General features: G+C 36.0%; 1 protein-coding gene across 1 annotated transcript in view; it reads right to left on the minus strand.

Moving 5' to 3' along the window:
* Nucleotides 1-23821, minus strand: part of HFM1 (HFM1, ATP-dependent DNA helicase homolog (S. cerevisiae)) — a 180285-nt gene that overhangs the window by 69832 nt on the left and 86632 nt on the right. The window contains 9 exon segments of the mRNA XM_006898967.1: nt 8108-8251; nt 8684-8787; nt 11568-11725; nt 11851-11934; nt 12168-12253; nt 17575-17706; nt 17789-17886; nt 23323-23370; nt 23463-23613. Of these exon segments, the coding sequence (XP_006899029.1) occupies nt 8108-8251; nt 8684-8787; nt 11568-11725; nt 11851-11934; nt 12168-12253; nt 17575-17706; nt 17789-17886; nt 23323-23370; nt 23463-23613 (1005 nt within the window).

Here is a 23821-nt window from a genome sequence, read left to right on the forward strand (position 1 = left end):
AGTACAAGTTTACAAAGCATATTGTATCTCCCAACCATGTATTTTTGAAGAAGTATTTTTCTTCAAATTATAAGTTACATTTTATAATTATTATCAAATATGTGAAACTGCTGTTGAAAGAATATTTTTTAAAGATAATTTTTTCAGTTATATGGAGCATAAGACTCTTCAGTTAAATTATGTACCCTAAGCTGTGTATTTTTTGTTCTTACATATAGTTCTATAATTTGACAATGTTGTTGTTGCGGTTGTTATGTGTACTGAGTTACCTGCGACTGATAGTGACATTCCGCATAATAGCTCTGAACTCTGCCCTATCCTAAGCCAGTCTCACTGTCTTTGACACACCTAACCCTATAATCCTAGTTTACTGTGTCAATCCATCTCATCCAGTGTATTCCCCTCTTGCACTGTCACTCCACCCTTCCAATCATGATGTCTTTCTCCAAGGACTGGTCTCTTTCTGTCAACATGCCTGAAGTATGTGAGATGGAGCTTTGAAATCCTCACCTCTAAGGAGCAGTTTGTTTTCATCCTTGCCAGAATGAAATTGTTCTATTGACAGTCCATGGAATGTTCAACACTCTTCACAACTCAAACGTATTGATCCTTTTTCTATCAGTCTAGTCATTCTCCAGCTCTTTGATGCATAGCAACTGCAAAGACCATAGGTTGGATCAGGAGCACCTTGGTTTCCAGACTGGCATTGTTGTTTGCCATTGTTGGTCTCCACTCTGGAGAGGTCCCTGACAGTACATTTTCCCAGTGCAATTCATCCTTTGATTTCCTGAGTGTTGGTACCATGAGGTTGACAAGCTGAAATTGCTGACAACGTCTATTTCCTTTCCATCTATCATGATGCTACAAATTCACCCAGTGGTGCGAACCTTTGTCTTCTTGATGTTGAGCTTCAAACTATATTGCAGACTCCAATCTTTGACCTTATGCAGCAAACACTTCTGGCCCTCCTTATTTTTGGCAAGCAAGTTGGTGCCATCTACATAATACAGGCTGTTGATGAGTCTTCATCCAATTCCAAACTCCGTCTCATAAAGCCCAGCCTCTTGAATGATCTTTTTCACATACTGATTGAAAAAAAATATGAAGATAAGACACATCTGTGACATGCTTTTTCTGATTTTTAACAATACAGTGTTTCCTTGTTCTGTTCTGACGACTGCTTTCTGGTTCAAGCATAAGTTACTCAGGAGCACAATCAGGTATTCTGGAACTCCCATTCTTCTCAAAATTAACCACAGGTTGTGGTCCACAATATTAAAACAGTTACTGAACTTGTAAGCAAATTAAGAAGCAATCATTTAGCAATTATAGTCTCTGAACTAAAACATATCACTTAATAATATAGTCTGAGAAGAGATAAAAAACTATAATTTGGATTATTTAAAAAAATTAATCTTGTTACTTAGTAGGAGAAATCTATAGCCCTTTTTTATCAGTCACTAAGAAAGGTACAAAATAAATATAATTATACTTTAAAGATATAATTATGTGGGTTATATGGTGATATATGAATTTGCACATAAAACCAGAATTGTACAATCAAGAAATTACCTAAGAATATATTTAAATCTGGACATTTGGCACAATGCCTGTGTTAACAATCACATGAAGAGTGTATATGTATGTTGTGTGTATGAGTACATCATGTGCCTGAGAGAAAGCATCTTTTTATCCATTTTCTACAAAAGTGTGAGATAACTTTGCTCTTATAAAAAGGCTGTTATATTAATACAAACACTGCAGATTGGCCACCTTTAACTACATTTACAAATAAAAGAAATAATTTAAGCTATTTTAAACAAAATGTTTAGGAGATATATGTATCTATATATATATATATAGCTATTTTGTGGAGTTCAGAAGAAGCAATGCAGGTAGGCTACAGGAGAGACTAGATCAGGAACTAGAAAGACCTCAGAACCCCAACTCTAGTTTTCTCAACTTTAATTCTTTCTATATACTTCTATTTGATTCTTCTATAGTCCAGTTACCTCTGAATCTTTCTGAACATGATAAAGAACTAACAACTATGAGTTTATACTACTTAATAAAAAATAACAATAGACCAAACCCACTGCCTCTGAATAGATTTCATCTTAGCACAGTCCTAATTTCAAGCTAAGGAGATTTTACAATACAAAGGTTAAGTGCTTTGTTGCTAAGTGAAAGGTCAATAAGTTAAACCCACAAATTGTTCCAAGGAAGAAAAGACTTGGTGATGTGATTCTGTAAAATCACTACCTAGGAAATGCAATAGGATAGTTCCTGTCTGCCTTTCAGGGTTGCTATGAGTTGGAAGCAGTTCTACAGCACACTATAGCAAATCCCAAACAGGGTGTTAGTTCATTTGATTTGATTTGGCCTCTTATTTAAAAAGGCTTTTGGTGTTTGTGGATCTCCCAAATAAAACAGGCTTAGAATCAGGAGTGGCACCCACTTCCAAAAAAAGCCTCAGGAAACTCTATGGACTTGGAGAAAAGATGAATGTTTTGCATTCAAGACTTTCATTCATCAAGTCGCTATGGGTCATCTATGATTCTAAGGCACTTAAGAACAAAACCAACAAGGTGAGATATGCCATTTTGTAGTGTCAAAAGTTTACTGTTTACTTTTCTAGGCACTGACTTTGACTTTGCCCCACAGATGGACACGACCATACAAATGTTCTACCCACAAGGTGATTGACTAGTCACACTATCCCACTGGGCATAAACTGAGTGTCATCAGCAGTAGAAATTAGGTATCTCAACACTACAAAGGAAGAGTAAGACTATACAGAGAGCAATGAATTTTCATTTACAAATATATATTTGTATGTATATATCATTCAGGGCTCTAGGATAAGAAACTGTACTGCAATTTCAAAGACATGTAGTTTGAATCCGCCAGCTGCTCCATGGGAGAAAGATGAGAGCAATCTCGTCAGGTGTAATTAATACTGTCTGAAAAACCAATGGGAGAGTCAGCTATGAGTTGATTCCAACTCAGACCAGAAAGCAGTCCTCAGACCAGAGCAAAAACAGTACGTGGTTCAAAATCAGGAAAAGAGTGCATCAGAGATGTGTCCTGTCTCCATACCTTTATAATCTATATGCTGAACAGATACTCAGGAGACTGGGCTTCATGAGGAGGAATGAATGTGGTATCAGGATCAGAAGACAACTCATCAACAACCTGTGTTATACAGATGACACAACCTTGCTTGCTGAAACTGAAGAGAACCTGAAGCACTTTATGCAGAAAATCAAGGACAGTAGTCTTCAATATGGACTGAAGCTCAATAACAAGAAGACAAAGATTCTCATCACTGGGCCAAATGCAAATGGCAGCATCATGACATAGGGAGAAGAGACTGAGGTTGTTAACAATTACAGCTTGCTCAGCTCCACAATCAACACTCTTTTGATATCAGCAGTCAGAAAATCAAAGATGAATTGGACTGGAAAAATTTGCTGTCAGAGACTCTCCAGAGTACTGAAAAGCAAAGATGTCAGTCAGTCTAGAAACTAACATGTCTTGGATTCATGCCATGCTCCTTGCAATTACTTGTTATGCATCAGAGAGCTAGACAGTGACTAAGGATTACAGAAGAAGAATCAATGCATTTGAGTTGTGGTGGTGGAGAAGAATACTGAACACCCCATGGACCACCAAGAGAATGAAAAGGTCTGTCTTGGAAAGGGTGAAATGAAGTTTGTCCTTGGAGGCTAAGATCTTGAAGCTCTGTCTCATATATTTTGGGTATGTGTCTAGGATGGACTGGTCCCTGGAGAAGGTTATCATGCTCAGAAGTGTGGCAGAAGAGCACAGGAGAGGAATACCCCAGATGAGATTAAATGACACAGTAACTGAGGTAATGAGGGTAAGTCTGTTGGAGTCCATGACACTGGTTTAGGACAGGGTAAGGTTCAGAGCTACTGTACATAGGGTCACTATGATTTGCAGGTGACTCGACAGCATATAAAAACAAACAACATATATTATTCTAATCACCAGAGAAGCAGCACTTTTGAGTTAGTAGCATAACTCCCTACTGACTATGCTTTATGGTCTGTAGGTAAGGAGTGTGACTGATAACTCATAGAGAAGTATTTAAAATTGAACAGCAACTCCACAGGAGAAAGATAGGTGATTTACTGTTTGATTTCTAGCTTCTGAAAATTTACTGCAGGGACACCTATGAGTTTATTATAACATGATTATAATATTTTTTCACATATATTTCACATGTGTATTTTCTGGTTTTGTTTGAGGCTTGGGTATAGAATGTTAGCTCACAATTGAATGTGAGCTGATTATATGTGGCCTCATATTTAAAAAAGAATTTGGGCCCTTGGGCCTGGTTTTAATTATTTTTTGTCAAACATTCTTCTAAGTGGTATTGCACTGGTCTGTCAGTTTGCTGTACAAAGATAACTTGTGGTTGCTGTGATGCTAAACACTGTGACACTGAAGTGTCAACTATGGTAATGGTTACCCAGGGTGGACAGTGTTTGGTGAAGCTATCAGATTTTAAACAGGCTTTGAAGCAGGAGTGGCATCCACTTCCGAAATAGCTTGCCTCCGGAAACTATGAACTTAGAGAAACGATGAAAGTTATATAAGTGTTCAAGTCTTTTATTCATAGGGTTGCTGTGAGTCATCTACTACTTGATGGCACTTAACAACAACATGTATTTCATAGAGCTCTGGTAACTTAGTGGTAAGGAGTTGCATTGGTAACCTTAAAGCATGTGCTCAGTGACAGAAAGATAAGTAATCTCCTCACAAGCAACAGCCTCTAAAAACGTTCTTGAAGATCAGCTTCAGACTCAATGATACATACCAAACACACACACACACACACACCAGAGATCATGAGGATGGCACAAGATAGGGCAAGGTTCAGATCTATTATTCAAAGGTTGCTATGAATCACAATTAACTCAAAGGTACATAACAACATTTAAATATATATACCAGAAATACAAGCTGGGTTTAGAAGAGTCATGGCACTAGAGACATTATCACCAATGTCAGATGGATCTTGGCAGAAAGCAAAGAGTACTGAGGGATATCTATTTGTGTTCCATTGACTATGCAAAGGTGTAGTGGAGCACACAAACTGTGGCTAACTCTGAGAAGAATGGAAATCTCAGAACACTTGATTCTGCTTATGCGAAACCTATACTTGGACCAGGAGAGAGTCATCAGAACAGAGCAAAGAAACACTGCATGTTTCAAAATCAGGAAACGAGTGAGTCGGGGATGCATCCTGTCTCCATATCTTTTCAGTCTACATACAGAACAGATCATTCAGGTTGGAGGATGATTCATCAACAACCAACATTAGGAAGATGACACAACTTTGCTTGCTGAAACTGAGCTACAGAAGGTCAAAGATTGTAGTTTTCAATATGGATTGAAGCTCAATATCAAGAAGACAAAGATTCTCACCATTGGGCCTATTGGTAGCACCATGATAAATGGAGAAGAGATTGAGGTTGTTAACAATTAAAGCTTGCTTCACTCCACAATCAATACTCATGGTGAATTGTACTGGGAAAATCTGATAGATATACATATATCATTGTTGTTATGTGCAATCGAGTCATCTGTGCCTAACAGCAACCCTACTTATAATAGCTCTGAAACCTGCTTTATCATGAGCCAGCCTCACTAATTGCAACACACCTAATCCCATTGCCCCAGGTATCATGGCAATACATCTCTTCTGGGGTCTTCCTCTCCTACATTGTCCCTCAACCCTTCCAAGCATGATATTCTTCTTCAAAAACTGGTCCCTCCTGGCCAAAGTATGTGAGATGGAGCTTTAAAATCCTTGTCTCCAAGAAGAAACTTGCTTTCATTCTCTCAAAGTTAGACCTATTTGACCTCGTGGTGGTCAATACTCTTCTCCAGTACCATAACTCAAAAGCATCAATTTTTCTTCTATCATCCTTAGTCATTGTCCAACTCTCTGACACATAGCAGGAAAGCATCAATTCTTTCTCTACCATCCTTAGTCATTGTCCATATCTCTGATGCATAGCAAATAATTGCAAAGGCCATGTGCTGGATCATGTGTATCTTAGTCTCTAGACTGACATCACTGCCCTTTAACACTCTGGAGAGGTTCCTGACAGCAGACTTCCCTAATGCAATTTATCTTTTGATTTTCTGATTGCTGGTACCAAGAGTTTTGTCTGTGTGTATATGTGTGTGTGTTTATATATATTATGTAGGTTATGTGTGTGTGTATATATGTATTTACACATACAGGCCTCAAGAATCGTTGGGATACCAACTGATATGTTTCAAATGACATACACAGCCCCGCATGTCCTCATGCAGGAATTTGAAGGACAGCTGCCTGGTCAACTGACTGGAAAAGATTCATATTTATTCACATTCCCAAGAAAGGTGATCAAACAGAATGTGGAAAACTATTGAAAAATATCATTAATATCACATAAAAGCAAAATAATGCTGAAGATTATTTAAAAATGGCTAGACTAGTAAATAGAAAACAGTCAGAAGTTCCAGCTGGATATAGAAGAGGCTATGGTACCCGAGGGATCCCCACGGATGTCAGATGGGTCCTGGCTGAAAGTAAAGAATACTAGAATATCTATTTGTGCTTTACTGAGAAGAGTCTTGAACATATCACAGACTGCCAAGAAAACAAATAGGTCTGTCTTGGAAAGGGTGAAACAAAGTTTCTCCTTGGAGGCTAGGATTCTGAAGCTCGGTCTCACATACTTTGGGCATGTGTCCAGGAAGGACCAATCCTTGGAGAAGGATATCATGCTCAGAAGGGTGGAGGGACACTGAAGGAGAGGAAGACCCCGGATGAGATGGATTGATACAGTAACTGAGGGGATGGAGGTTGATGTGTCAGAATTAGTGAGACTGGCTCAGGACAGGGCAGGCGTCAGAGCTGTTGCTGTACAAGGGTCACTATGGGTTGCAGGTGAGTTGATGGCACATAACAACAACAATTAACTATATATTTCTCCAAAACTGTACCATTTTACATTCTCATTAGCAATGTACGAGGGTTACATTTCTCCATATGCTCACAGTATTTATTATCATTTGCCTTTTTATTAAGGGCATTTTAATGGATATGAATTGCCACCTCATTGAAGTTTTAAATTGCATTTCCTTATTGAGTAATGATGATTGTCATCTGTTCATGTACCATATGCTTCTGTCTATGTTAAATAAAAAAACAACCTTCCACAGTGAAAATAATTTTTTTTTAAAATCATCATACTAGTTTGCCTCAGGGAGCTCTGGTGGCCTCATCTAATGTACAGATTTGTGCACATTACTTGTTCTCTTTTTGACACTGTTCATAAGAATAAAATAAGCATGGAAAAGAGAAAATGTTTCTCAAAGTCATATCATTTGTGTCCTAAGTGTTGTTGCAATATGACAAATACTAAATTTAATTCCTAATGTATTTTATTATTTAAAGAGAATTCCTAATATAGTTTATTAAGTTGTTAGGAAATCACAATATCTAATTCCAGAAAATCAATAATCTGAATGAAGCAATGTTATCGAAGTGATATTTCTCCTAAGTTAAACTTCTCCAAATTCTTGAGGAGCACTGATGTAAGTTTGAGGACTAAGGTGCACTTGATTCAGACCATGGGCTAATTCAATTACTTGCTAGGCAGCTAAGAGCAAAACAATGAATAAGGATGACAGAAGAAGAACTGATGTCTTTGAGTTATGGAGTTGGAGAAGAGTACTGACTATCCCATGGACTGTTAAAAGAACAGTTTTGTCTTGGAGAAGGAACAGCTAAACTGCTCCTGGGAGACTCTGGTGTTCTAGAAGTAAGTAACTATGCTGTAGTTCCAAAGGCATGCAGTTCACTCTGTGGGAGGAAGATCCACAATCTCCTCTCATAAAATTAAACTGCCTTTGAAAACCCAATGGATGGTCAGCTATGGGTCAGTTCCAATTTGAGAGTACACAGCAAAAACAAATCCAGAGAATCAATAATCTACATGAAACACTGCTATAAAACTGATACTTCTCCAAAAATATATCTTTTTTTTAAATGCAAAATTGGAAGTAATGAGCTATTTACCTTTACTGGGTCCTACTACAGATCTATCCAAATGTTCAGAATTGGAAAGCTCTGTTTCTGATTTCCTTTGCATCATTATTTGATTTTTAAACTTCATGGGTCCTGAGTAAAAGACTGTAAATTTTTGCTGAATATCAAGTCCAACTGCAAAAGAAAAAAAAAATTAAGCATGTTTTACTTGTATAAATCCATGAGACCATTTACTTACTTTTATATATCTTTGATTCTCATAACTACTTAAACTAAAAGTTACAGAGGTCCATGAAATTAAAAAATTTTTTAAAGGTTAACAAAATAACAAATACAAATCTATACACTTACCACCCTTATAACAACTTAAATCTAACTATCTTGAAAAAGAAAATATTTGGCATAAATATAGAGGTAATATTTCAATAATGTTATCTTGATTCATGCTGTTTTTTAACCATATCTTAGTATATCATATATCCTTTAAAGTTTATTTAGTATGGAAATATATTTTTATAATATTTCTATTCTTTCTATTTTAATATAAAGAAAATAATTTTGAAATGCTATTTCAAATTAATATTTTCATTACTTCAATTAACTTACCATATTCAGAACTAATTAGATTTATATTAAGATCTTCAGATTCTAGAATTCTCTTCACATGGATCTTTTTTGTCCAATTTCCAGCTTTTAGTAGAATAGAATCCCTGAAAAATCATCATGAATCATTCAAAACTTCCTCCAAATACTAAATAATACACTACGTTTTCCAGGGATGATTTTTCCTAAAATAGGTCTAAAAACAGCTTTTCCCAAATTCTGGAGAGAAACAGATTGTCAACGAGGTTTTATTAACCATAATTTTCTTAACTACATATTAACCCTACAGTTTATTCTCAGTTGCATTGACTCATTTTAGACCTAGATTATATAGTTGCCATCATTAACCCAAGAAATTTCTCTCAAATCACTATTTAAATTAGCTGTACATAAACTATATCTTTTTAGAATAACCTCATTTTGCAATTGGAACCAATTAGTTGTAATTAATAACAGCACAAGCAGAGACCAGTTTTATGATTGAGTGTAATTTATTTTCACTCAGATTATCAGAGCTGTCACTAAACTTAGTAGTTACAGGAGAACAAATATTTGTACAATTCTCTATAATTGTGTCATGGCTAGTTGGAGGAAGAACAGCTACTAGTAAAAGGGATGGCATCTTAACTGTCACTTACTAACTTCAGAAAGAAGATACTTGCTCCATTTAGGAAGTTCTGGTTTCAGAGTCACTTCCATTCTTGGATTTCCAGGTACAGTAATATGGCTGTGACAATAAGCTCTGGGTCAGAATGCTCAGGTTCAAATCTAGATTTTACTATTAACTTGCTGTATGATCTTGGGCACCCTAATTTGTTTCAATTCCTTCTATAAAAAGTGGATTATTATAATACCTCTCTATACAAAGATTAAACAATTCAAAACTTGCATCATACTAAGTGCTAAAAAACATTAGCTATTATTTGACTTGTATTTTTGCATTTAGTCATATGTATTATTCCTAAGCATTTTATTTCTGGGGAGAATAACAGTATTAGAAGAAAAGCTGAAGGGGGAAAAATGACAGCACAGCATGTTAGAGCATGCTAGCTATAAAGAAAAGTATGTAGTTTCTTTATAGAATTAGTCTGTTTGTCTGGATCCTGAAATATAGCTATAGTAACTTGTTGGCTCTTAATTTGGAAATAGAAGATGTATTTTAAGGTAAGAAAAAGAAAAATTATACTAAAAAAAAGAGAGTAGTAAAACCATGGGATAGGGAGCTCTGGTGGCCTAGTGGCAAGAAGCTATGCTTGCAATCCCAAATGCACATGATCCACCAGCTGCTCAATGGGAGAAAGATGAACAATCTCCTCCTGTGCGAATAACCGTCTCTGAAAACCTGTCAGAGGGTCAACTATTGGGTCAGTTCCATCTCTACAGTGCACAACAATAACAAGAGCATGGAATGACTGGATAATGGTAGGAAAATAGACAAGTTCAAAAATAGTGAGATGCATCTGCTCTTAAGAATCATCTATTCACTTTTTTCCAGATCTTGGTGACAGGATTTACACTTTGTTCATTTACCTATGGTAATATTAGGGATTTTATAACTAATGTTAGAGATGGATCTTGGCTGAAAGCAGAGAGTACCAGAGGAATGTCTATCTGTGTTTCATTGACTATGCAAAGGCATTTAACTGTGTGGATCACAAAAAACTGTGGCTGACTCTGAGAAGAATGGGGAATCCCAGAACACTTGATTGTGCTTATGCAAAACCTATACTTGGACCAGGAGGCAGGCATCAGAACAGAATAAGGAAACACTGTCTGTTTCAAAATCAGGGAGGGTGTATGCCAGGGATGTGTCCTATCTCCCTACCATTCAATCTACATGCAAAACAGATCATTCAAGGGGCTGGGCTCTATGAAGAGAAATGTGGCATCAGGATTGGAGGAAAATTCATCAACAACCTTGTTATGCAGATGACACAACCTTGCTTGCTAAAACTGAGGACAACCTGAAGCATTTGCTGCAGAAAGTCAAGGACTGCAGCCTTCAATATGGACTGAAGCTCAACATCAAGAAAATAAAGATTATCACCACTGGACCGATTGACAGCATTATGGTAGATAGTGAAGAGATTGAGATTGTTAGCAGCATTAGTTTGTTTGGCTCCACAATCAACACTCTTGGTACCAGCAGCCAGGAAATCAAAAGATGAACTGAATTGCACTGGGTACCTCTTCAGAGCACTGAAGAGCAACAATGTCATCCTGGAGAATGTCAGTCTGTGCCTGATCCAGGCCATGATCTTCACAATAATTTGCTATATGTCAGAAAGCTGGACAATGACTAGGGATGACAGAAAGAGAATTTATACCTTTGAGCTGTTGTGCTGGAGAAAAGTATTGACTATACTGTGGACTGTTAGGAGAACAAACAGGTTCATCCTGGAGAGGGTGAAAGAGGGCTGCTTCTTGGAGGCAAGGATTCTGAAGCTTTATCTGATATACTCTAGACATGTTGCAAGAAGTGACCAGTCCTTCGAGAGTGATATCATGCCCGGAAGTTTGGAGGAACAGTGAAAGAGAGGAAGACACTTGATAAGATGAATTGATTCAGTGACTGGGGTAATAAGGATAGGTGTATCAGAGACAATAAAGTTGGCACAAGATAGAGCAGGTTTCCGAACTATTGTACTAGGGTTGCTATGAGTTGCAAGTGACTTAATGTCACTTAACAACAAGAATCTAAAACAAGAGACTTAATGTTAAATCTATGTGATGTCTTCTTTAGTAGACAAATAAATATCTCAGAATAATGTCAAGAAAATGTGGTTTAATTGACCCCAAAATGATCTTATTTTCTTCACACCACCAGTGAAATTATTCTTTTACAGTATATGCTTAGAAGTAAAATACTAAAATATTAAACACTTACATGATCTTGTGCTTAAACACCACTTGATTATTTGCATCGCCTATTATTAAGCTAACATAGTGAAAATCTGGTGCTGTTCTTTTGATTTGTAGGTGTTGAAAGTTTCTTAAAATTATAGTTACTAATATTTCTGCAATGGCATCACTGTATCTTGCAACCTTTTAAAAAAGATAAACACAAAAAGCGTTAAAAGTAACAGTGTTCATATTCAGCTCCAAGCCAAGTTAAGGAGACCTTTATTTCTGAGGAGAAGAGCAAAACACTTAAACAGAAAACATTTTACCTGTTCCACTTTAAGTTCATATTTTGGTAGATGCATCACAGTTTCTTTGATCTGAGTTCCAAAAGGAGGGTGTCTATTTAAAATCTAAAAACATTATATAATTTTATTTTTACTATAATACCAAAAATTATTTTAAAACAATATTTTTAGAATCAGTAGTTTTAACCATACTCATCAACTTAATACTTCTTTAAGTTAAAATATTTATGACTATGAGATGAGAAGTAATATTTTAAATACAAATAAAGGTATACAAGGTAAGCTTTGAAAGTTGAATAGAGTTCATATAACATTAAGAATAAGTGAATATTACATACCAGTTCAAGTTCTCTTGCATTTGTTTCTTCTATTTTTTTAAAGGATGTCAAACCTGCATTTACCATTGCATTTGATAATGTTATGCCTGTGGAATATTAATCAAATAACAATTTTCAAACAATTAATTTTAAAGTAAATCTAAATATTTAACAAAGGGCAGTGCTTTGGTGGCCTAGTGGTAAGAAACTGCACTGCAACTCCAAAGGCATGTGGTTCAAATCCATCAGGTACTCCTTGAGAGAAGGATGGACAGTCCTCTCTCGTTTAATTTACTGTCTCTGAAAAACCGCTGTGAGTTGGTTCTGACTCAACGGCACATAACAACAACAAAATTTAAAACTAAATAAACATATATTAATGACTGTGTAAGTGAAAACATTAAAGATTCAGTTAAATAACTTCTAAAATCATCAAAAATAGTTTCTAGTTCCCTCCTCTGGGTTGTGGCATTCTTCAATTATTTATTTTTTTCAAAGGAAAGAAAATATATATTGACTTTTATGCTATAATTTGTCCCCACATTGGTCTCAATATTCTTCTTCTTTGTTTTTTTTTTTAAAAAAAATTGTAATTATAAATGGTTTGGTGTGGTTCTTTTGGGTTAAGAATCTTTATGCATAGATTTCTGCCTGTCAGCATATTCTGGAACATTTTCAGCTATTCTCAAAAAATTCTGTCTCTGTCTCTATTCTCCCTCTGGTACTTACAAAATATATATATTATTCTGTTTGATGGTATCCCACAGACCCCTTAAGCTTTGTTTGTAATTCCTCTTTCAGCTCCTCAGATTGTGACCTCTCCAATTGTGCTACCTTCAACTTAATTTTTTATTTCAATTCAAATCTGCTGATGTGCCCTTTCAGGTAATGATTTGTTTCTGTATACCATTCATTTATAGTTAAAAAAATTCTCTTCTTTGAAATTATTTTTTTGTTCTTTTCCCAATTCTCTTTGGCTTTTTTTGTTTGCTTTCTTTAATGCATTGTACATGATTACTACTCTTAAAAGTCATTGTCTAGTAATTCCAATTTCTGTTCTTCCTTGTCCATGGGTTTTTATCTCCTTTCCATGATCTGCTTGATTCATTCTTTTCCTCCACATTCATATGCTTGGTAATTGTTATATTAGGAACAATAAACTATTTTCCCATGATAGCACTGGAAATTAAACTCTTTCTCTAGAGTTTTCTACTTTTGTATATTATAACTACTATTGTAATGATTACTTAATTTATTGAAGATTGAGGTTTTCTTAAGCTCCAAATTCCACATGTAAATATACCTTTTATTTTCCTTTTCTTACTGATCCTATAGGCACAAGCCATCATTCCTTCATTTCTAAGTTCCTTGATTGAGGGTGCTATAAACCACCAAATTCTATGGTTTATAGCACCTGTTGTTGTCATTTTAATATTGGATATTGGAGAAATGTGACAAGCTACTGTGAAACTAGACTTTCTCTGTAAAGACACTGGTTATTGCCTTCTGTTGTCTCACCACCACCCCATCTGAGATTACTGGCTTATCTCAAATTTTTCTCTCTGTGAACACAGGGCATGGAAATCTGGTCCCTGGAACTACTCCTCCAAGAGCTTCACCTGTCAGAGACTTACCACAAGTTCCCCCACCCAGAAATGTCCATCATATAGCACACTTTTTGGAGTTCTGCATCAAAACTAACAGCTATTGTCAATTTAACAGGTGTCCACATTGTTTAGGAATTCAGGTGTGCTTGTTCATGTTATTTTTTTTAACTTTTTGGGATTTTTGTCTCTGCTGCACCTGCAACCCCACTCTGTATCTGTATGCCTGATCAACTGTTCTTGCCTGTGCTGGATGTATTCACTATGTCTCTCGGTCCTAGGCATCACTATTCATAAAGTTGGGTCCATACTGCATTCATCATGCTGTTTATTCCTGGAACTCATAGAGGTTCTGGACTTCTTTATGCCTTTCCAACATTTTCTTGGGCATTCCAGTGAGCACCATCTGCAGCCATCTCATGATACCTGTACTGAACTAACATGGAAGTAAGGTGAGGACACTCTTCTCTCCTGCTGGATGCTACCTTTTTTTTTTTTTTGACTCAGTATTTAGTGTTACTTTGGTCCTCTAGCCCATTAACAGGTGCCCTAGCAGTAAGAAACTGCATTACAATCCCAAAGGAACAGTCTGAATTCACCAGCTGCTCTTTGGGAGAATGATGGGCAATCTCCTCCCATGTGATTAAACTGCCTCTGAAAAGCCGCTCAAGGGTCAGCTATGGGTTGGTTCCAACTTGATGGTACTCAACAACAACAACTAATCTAGTTCCCAAATCTCACTACAAGCTCCTATTATCTAAATATGGAACTTTTGCCATTATGAGAAGAATAAAAATTTGGTTTCCTAAGAGTTCTGCAGGATCCTACCTATCAGGAATTTCTGCCCTACTTTGATATTTCTTTCACTAGCCAATCCCCTTTTTAATCCTAATTTCCAGGCTGTCCTTGTATGTCCTGTACCAACCATAGATTTCAAACATCACGGAAATGAAATAAGACATTACAAAGCAACTGGGAGACTTGTGTTGTCCAAAGGATCAAAACAAACACACAAGAATCTACATCACTACTGAATTGGTTCTAGCTCACAGTAACCTTCCACAAATCTGTAAATCTTTCTCATCTTTCTTCCAAGAAACAATTGGAATATTTGAACTGTACTAGTTAGAAGTCCAGCTTACACATTCATGATCAATTATACCACTAAGGCTCTTTATCTAAAGGATGTTATTGTTAGCAAAGAGTTGGAAACAACCTAAGTGCCTATCAACAAATTAATGGGTAGAGAAGCTGTGGTCCATTCACACAGTGGAATACTATGCTGCATTGAAAAACAAGGAACTCATGCAATATTATTCAAAATGGGTGACCCTGGAGGACATTATGCTGAGTGAAGTATCTGTCACAAAAGGTGCATAGTGCCACTGTTGTAAAACGGGACTGACATCGGGGTTGGGGGAGACTGAGAAAGATGGGTTTTAATAATTACACTGCATTGAAACAGATGAAGGAGAAAACTGTTTAAAAGGGATATGTGATTAGGTATTAATGTCCTGACAGGAGTCCAGAATGAAGGCTGCATAGTGGAGTGGACTTTGGGAGAGGGATTGTAAAACAACAAAAGAATTTTTCTTTTACTTTTCAAAGAGAAGAATGAACTGGGGGAGGGGGCAGGAGAAAAGAACAACAACGAATAAATGGAAATCCAAAGTCTCTGAAAATGTAAAAAAAAGGATGTTATTGTTATGTACTGCTGACTCATAACTGATTCATAGCTCCAGTGGGTTTTCAGAGGCAGTAAATCTCACAGGAGGAGATTACTCATCTTTCTCCAACAGAGCAGCTTATGGATTCAAATTGATAGCCTTTGAATTGGCAGCATAATTCTTTATCCTTAATTGCTGTTGTTGAATACTGTTGAGTCAGGACCAACCCATAGCTCACCCATTCGCGGGTTTTTAGAGGCATAAATCACACAGGAAGAGCCTATCCATATTTCATCTGGTGGATCCAAACTATATACCTCGAGAGTTGGCAGCACAGTTCCTTACCTCTTAGCCATGAAACAAACATCATTTTTTAATTTCATCAACTTATATACAAACTTGTAAAATTAGTAAAACTTGGAATAGCAACTATATTTCTTGAGTTCTCACTCTCTATGGAGGTGAAATAAAGTACAGTTACAAAGCCAAAGTTACCACATTGGAAAACTCCAAAGTGCTTTAGTTATATCCCAATTTTTGTAAATACACCTCATAAAGTGTATTTATCTACCTAGTATACAATCTAATTAGATTCACTATAAATTTATTGTTGTTGTGGACATGTGTCATCAAATAAAAGATAACTCATAATGACTATATGAACAATAAATCTGAACCCAGGCCTTTCCTGGACCATCCTCATCATCTCTGGCACATTTGATCCCATTGCTGCAGTCCCTGTGTCAAATCTATCCCATTCAGGGTATTCCTTCATTTGCCAACCCTCTACCTTTCCAAGCATGATGTTCCTTTCCAAGGAACAGCCTTTCCTAGCAACTTGACCAAAGTGTGTGAGATGAAGCTTTGCCATCTTTGCGACTAAGGAGCACTCTGGCAACACCTTCTCCAAGACGTTATTTGTTTTGGTGGTACATGGAATTGTCAGTGCTCTTCTCCAACACAACTCAGAGGCATCAGTTCTTCTTCTGACATTCTTATTTACTGTCCAGCTCTCAGATGCATAGTAAGTGACTGAAAAGACCATGACTTGAATCAGGAACACTTTAGTCTTAAAACTGGAATCACTGCTCCTCAGGTCTTTAAAGAGGTCCTAGAGAGCAGACTTTCCCAGTGCAATATATCTTTTGATGTCTTGGCTGCTTGTGTCAAGGGTATTAATTGTACATCCAGGCAAAATGAAATCATTGACAATTTCAATCTTTTCTCCATCTGTCATGATGTTAATAATTTGTCCAGTGGTGAGAATTTTTGTTTTCTTGATATTGAGACATAATCTATCTCTTTAATCTTCTGTAGCAAGAATTTAAAGTACTCCTCATTTTCAGCAAGTTAGGTTGTATTATCAGCATAATACAGGTTGTTGATGAGTCTTCCTCATACCCTATTGTCCCATTGTTTTTGTGAGAGTACAGCTCCTCAAATGGCTTCCCCCAATAAAGATAGAATAGGTATGGAGAAAGGCTACAGGTACAATCTTTTATCTATAGGATCTGTATGAATATCAGAAATAATATCCTCCTGTTATTTCTTAAAGAGAGATCTGGTGGCTTAATGGTAAGGAGTTGCACTGTCAACCCAAAGGCATGAAGTCTGAATCCTCTAGTTGTTCCATGGGAGAATGATGAGCAATCTCCTCCATGTGATGTACTGCCTCAGAAAACCAACTAGAGAGTCAACTATGAGTAAGTTCCAACTCAGTGGCACATAATAATAACAGCATTATTAAAAGGGTAAAAATTATGATAGAAGTAATTGACTTTTTTTTGTAATAAACTAGGAATGATGGACCTGCTAGTTCTTTAACACTGAAATTACAAAATATTGTTCATGACAATGGAAGAGATAGCATCTCAAAGTAATACTGTCAATTACTAAAATAAAATTTTATTCTTGATTAAAGAAAAAAATTAAGTGAGAATACTAATTTAATTTTTTCATGTACTCTTCACTTGATTTCAAATGAAATCTTTTAAGCAAAAACAAATTAAAATGAGATTTTCAAGATACAGTATAGTGCTTTATTTGTGCCTACAAACCTGGGTTTTCATTAAAAGTTCACAGTCACAGTAATTTTCTGAACAATAAAATAATGAATTACAGACACTGATAAGTTAGCTATCTGTATTTAATACCTACCAATTTTTTCCAGCTGTTTGGATACATGCAGAGAGTTTTCCCAAAGTTTACACCGAAAACATTTAGCTAAAATCAAACTGTTAAGTAGTACGGCAAAATTCTTCTCTTGAGCAGCCACAAAATCTGACAACCCTGGAAGAAAGTTTCTCATATTAAATCTAGTATACTAATTTGCTATGGAAAATTATAGATATTCCACTGTCCCATAACATACATCTTGTAATTCTTGAGCCATTTCTGAAAATCTTTGCTGTATCCTGTGTTAAAGCAAAGTCTTGCATGGGAATGCATCCTAGCTGAGCTTGAATAAGACTGAGGAGGAAAAAAAAAAGAATCAAAATTTAATAGCATTTTACATCATTGACTGAAATCTTTCATCTTCAAATTTCTGTCTTGATTTCTCTGACTGGAGGCATCATTACAGTTCTATCTTTTTAACAGTTCTATGTTTTTAACTTCAAACATCTACATATTTGGCCCTTATTTTTCTGATTGTCTTTATTCACTTAATCTTTCTTTGTGTCAAAATTCCCACTTAGTCTCAGTACTCTTATTATAACCACAACATTGCTAAACTGAAATATTTTCAACTCAGCAAAGACAGGCTGTTGTCATATTCTTCATCAATACATCTCTATTTTTTCTATTTCTTTTCGAGGTACAATATAACTTATTTAACCAACAATATAAAACAATATAGCCTATTTAAATGTTAATTAAGTTCATGCTAAGTGTAATGTACTACATTATGGCTGAAAATTCTGATCTGCTGAATGGAGAAAAGATTTACATTTTCAAGGATTTTACTCCATTTGGATCCACAATAAACTCCTATTAAAGCAATAGTCACAAAGTAAAATGTGCTGTTGAGGACCTCTTTAAAGTACTAAAGATCAAGATATTAAAGAATAATTACAAAATGCACCTGATCCCAGTTATGGTACTTTCAATTGCTTCATATGCATGTCTAAGTGGGACAATGACTAAAGAGCGAAGCACTGTTGTCTTTGAATTGTGGTGCTGATGAAGAATCTTGAATATACCACTGATTACCAAAAGAATACACAAATAGCCTTGAAAGAAGTGTAGTCGTGGTGTTCTTTGGGACAAGTATGATGAGACTACATTTCACATACTTTGGGTACATCTTCAGGAGGTATCAGTCCTTGGAAAGGGACACTGTGCTTGGAAAGGAGGCTGGTCAGAGAAGGAGAGGAAGGCTTTGAATGATATGAATTGACAGAGTGATTGCATCAATAAGCTAAGCACAATAGAGATTGTGAGAATAGTACAGGACCAGGAGGGCTCTGATCTGCTGAACATAGGATTGCTATGAGTTGGAAGTTGACTTGACAGTGACTAACAATCATTCTAATTGTAAGAATTAAAAAGAAATTATTATTATTATTATCAAACCACAAGGGTTTATTATCTTGTGTAAAATAAATCAGTCAGACATTCCAGAACTTCATGTAATGGCTCCAAAAGTCACCAGAGGTTCAGATACTTTTATTCTTGTTCTATCATGTATGGCTTCCATTCTCAAGTTATGTAATGGTCTAAAAGCTAGAGCTTCAGTCATACATATTCATTCCACATAGGATGTAGGAATAATAGGAGGAACATTATGACCTATCTCTCAACTGATCCCTTTGAGGAATTAACAGCCTTTAAGGAAGATTAAACCCCATGTCAGTCCTGTTTTATAACAGTGGTGTTAATGCACTATTTGTCCTTTTGTGACTGAGGTATTTCACTCAGCATAATGTCCTCCAGGGTCACCTATGCTGTATAATAGTTTACAACTTCCTTGTTTTTCAGTGCTCTGTAGTATTCCATTGCGTGAATATACCATAGTTTTCCCATCCATTCATGTATTAATGAGCACTTGGGTTGCTGGGGGAATCTAAGAGGGATAAATAATGAACACTGCATTGGAAGAGATGAAGGAAATAACTGTTTAAAAGGAATATATAATTAGGCATTATTTGTATAACAGTCCAGAATAAGAGATGTATTGCAATGTGTACAGACAAAGGGGGAGCAGAGGGAGGACATTACGGAACAATGAATATTTTTTTTTAAAAAGAAAGTGAACTGGAGTGGGGGTAGGGAGAACAATATGCCAGAATGAATGAATGAAAATCCAACTTTTCTGTAAATGTTCATAAAAATCACAATTTTTTTATAAAAGGGAAGATAAACACAACAATTGTGTGTACAATTAATTAATTGCTCAAATTATAGTCACTGGCCACAAAATGCTAAAAAGGAGACTGGCAAAATCTTTTTTCTGTGTAGGTGAGAACAGAAGAGTCTAGTGGTTTCTGCCACAGGAATATACAACAATCAGTACAGTATACCAGATATAAAGCAACCAATATAGTACATATTGTGATGCACACAGTCAAAAGACTTTGTATAGTCAATGAAACAGATAGATATTCCTCTGGATTTTTCTGCTTTCTGCCAAGACCCATCTAATATTAGCTATAATATCCCTAGTACCATAGTCCCTTCTAAACCAAGCCTGCACATCTGGCACTTCTCTGATGATGTGTTGCTCCAGTTGTTTTTGGGTAATTTTCAGCAGAATACTGCTTGCCCACCAAGGATGTATTCTGTGTCCACACTTTTTCAATCTGTATGCAGAACAGATCATCTGGGAGGCTGGGCTATATGAGGAAGAATGTAGCATCACGTTTGGAAGAATATTCATCAACAACCTGTGTTATGCACATGACAGAACCCTACTTGCTGAAACTAAAGAAGGCCTGAAGTGCTTGCTGCAGAAGGTCAAGGATTGCAGCCTTCAATATGAATTGAAGCCCAATATCAAGAAAACAAAGATTCTCACCACTGGACCAACTGGCAACATCATAATGGATGGTAAAGAGACTGAGATTGTTAACAGTTTTAGTTTACTTGGCTCCACTGTCAACACTCTTGGTACCAGCAGCCAGGAAAACAAAAGATGAATTGCATTGGGAAAATCGGCTGTCAGGGACCTCACCAGAGTACTGAATAGCAGTGATGTCAAGCTGGAGAAGAAGGTGTGCCTGGTCCAGGACATAGTCTGTGCAATTGCCTGCTATGTGTCGGAGAGCTGGACAATGACTAGGGATGATAGAAAGAGAACTGACACCTTTGAGCTGCGGTGCTGGAGAAGAGTATTGAATATATACCATGGACTGCTAGAAGAACAAACAGGTTTGTCCTGGAGAGGGTGAAACTGGGCTGCTCCTTGGAGGCAAAGATTCTGAAGGTTCATCTGACATACTGTGGGCATGCTGCAAGGAGGGACCAGTCCTTGGAGAGGGACATCATGTTTGGGAGGGTGGAGGGACAGTGCAAGAGAGGAAGACCCTCAATGAGATGGAGATTCAGTGATTGGGGTAATGGGAGTAGTAGTGTCAGAGACAATGAGGTTGGCACAGGACAGACCAGGGTTTAGGGCTCTTGTACATAGGGTCTCTATGAGCAGCAGGTGACTTGATGACACACAACAACAACACAGTACAATAAATATTCAAGGAATGGCTATTATTACTAATAGTTTTTTATTATTATTACTAATAGATTTGCTCTCAGCTTGCACAGATAAAGACTTCTGTCCTAGGGCAACTGGAAACTGTTCAGCGTAAGTCTGCATACATAAAAAAAGCAGAAATCCTCAAAATAAAGAGGAGTCAAAGGCTCATTATGAAGCTGTTCAACTCTCTTGAAAAAAAGTTATTGCAAGTCACTTATATTGTCTAAACCAAAATACTCAAAGAAACAACTTATAAATAGGATCAAGATGGCATATAAAATTGATGGCTTAGACTATCTTCAAATCTATGAATAAAAATAAATCTGGAGGAGATCATGAATAATACAGAAAACTTCTTTCATAGCAAGCTCTTCAAGTCCTCCTCATTTTCAGCAAGCAAGGCTGTGTCATCCACATAATACAGGTTATTGATGAGTCTCCCTTTGACCCTGATGGCACATTCATTTATCTGGAGTCCAACTTCTAGAATAATTTGCTCAGAACATAGACTGAATGTATCAGGAATGTATCCTCTTTAGCTAGAGAAGATTTTTGTATGTGAAACATGGTCCTATTGCATACAAATAATCAGAATGATCTATAGCTTGGACAACTGATATCTTTTTCTCAGTCATATTTCTTCAGAAATTCATATGCCACTTCAAATGATAGAGATATTAGATCTTAACTAGACTTACCTCATTTTACAAAGTTGGTGGAGTATATGAAAAGAATGTGGCATCAGCATCAGATGAAAACATGGACTATAGCTTTCAATATAGATTGCAGCCCAATATTAAGAAATAAAAATTCTAATAGGCAACATCAAAATAGATGGAGAAAAGACTGAAACTGTCAATGACTTAATCTTACTTGTATCCTCAATCAATCTCATTGGTACCAGGATTCAGGAGATGTATTGACCTGGGAAAGTCTACAGTCAAGGACCTCTCCAAATTATTAAGGAGTAATGATGCCAGTTTGAGGACAAAGGTGTGCCTGATTCAGGCTATGATCTTTTCAATCATTAGTTATGCATCTGAAAACTGGAAAATGAATAATGATGATAGAAAAAGAATTAATGCCTTTGAGTGTTGGTCTTGGAGACGAGTACTGAACATTCCATGGACTTCCCAAAGAACAAACAGATATTTCTTCAAGAAGGTACAGCCAGAGTGCTTCTTTAAGGCAAAGATGATAAGCTAAGTTTCGCATACTTTGGGCATTTTTCTAAGTGAGGCTATTTCTTAGAAGGGGGCATCATACTGGGAAAGGAAAAGGGTCAGAGAAAGAGAGGGATCCTCAACCTGACGGACCAACACGGTGACTACAGCAATGGGCTCAAGAACATTATGAGAATGGCAGAGGACAGAAGAGGCTTTAGATCGGTTATTCATATAGAGTCATGTTGAGTCATACTCAATGGTACTTAAAATCAACAATAAGCTAAAGAAGAAGAAATTGTCTAAGTAGTTTTATTAAGTCACACAAAAAATCATTATTTTTTAAAAAAAGAAAAAATCTTTGGCTAATTATTTTTATTGAGACACACGAAAATGTTACAATCTGAAAGTATATAATTTAAATAAATATATTCTAAAATAAATCTAAGTGCTCAGAAGCCCACGTATTTACCATAGCAGAAAAGAACATCATTGCATTTCTTACTACAAACTGACTTAAAAGTCACTACAACTTAAACCATAACTTTAGTTTACTCTTCCAATGACGACTCCTCTATACAACATTTCCATTCTTGGTAGAATAATCATCCCATAAATGTGCCTAAATTCAGATTTTTGCTTTCCCTATTTGCTTCTCCTAGAATTAGGTGGTCAACAGATATTAATTAAATGTGCTTTTCTATTGCCCTTAATTTTTACACATTTTGTATCATTCAATTTAACTTAAAATCTCCTGAGGATGAGGAGCTTTGTCATCTGTCTATATTCCCTATTCCTTAATAGAATACTCTTTCAATGATTTCTGGCAGAAAATAACTTACAAATGAAAATTTATAAAGTCTTAACTGTTCTTGGAAATTAACATATGTATTCTGATTTCTTATTTTTTATGTAAATATGCTCTATATTAGGGGAAATAAATTTTTGGTATTAAGGAAAACAAATTTAAGGTAAAATTTAAAACTGTATAATAACTTTGATAAGTATAAATCTATAGTAAGTATTTTTAAGACATTTAACAATTATCTTTACCAATTGACTTTCATTTCTCTTGTCTTAATTTTTCCTTTCATTGGAAATCTGTAAATAAAAACACAGGCATAAATTTTATCATTATTTATTTTAGCTAAATCAATCTTTTAAAATAATTTGAAACCTATTACTTTTTGTACCTGATAGTTACTCGATGTGGATCTTTATTTAAAGTATTCAGTGTTTTCTTTTCATTTATCCTTAACTGGACATCTGCAAATTCCTTGCAGCTGGCTATCATTGTGACCTAAAAAATTTTAGCATTAGTCTAACTAACTAGGCATATTTTCCCTTCTTCATTTCATCTTCTTTCTCCTTATTTACTCATTTGTCCATCTGGCCTGGAACATCACAGTTTTTCTCAAGTGGCATAGTAACAGTGTTAAAAATCTCTATGAGTCATACTCGACTAGACAGCAACAACAGCAAGGAGAAATATTCCGTATATCATGGTCATGTATATAAATTTGGGAGACACAGCCATTATTAGGAATTATTT

This window comes from Elephantulus edwardii, unplaced genomic scaffold (assembly GCF_000299155.1).
Source record: "Elephantulus edwardii isolate Elephantulus edwardi_28Jun2011 unplaced genomic scaffold, EleEdw1.0 scaffold00242, whole genome shotgun sequence".
In the NCBI taxonomy this organism is placed as follows: domain Eukaryota; kingdom Metazoa; phylum Chordata; class Mammalia; order Macroscelidea; family Macroscelididae; genus Elephantulus; species Elephantulus edwardii.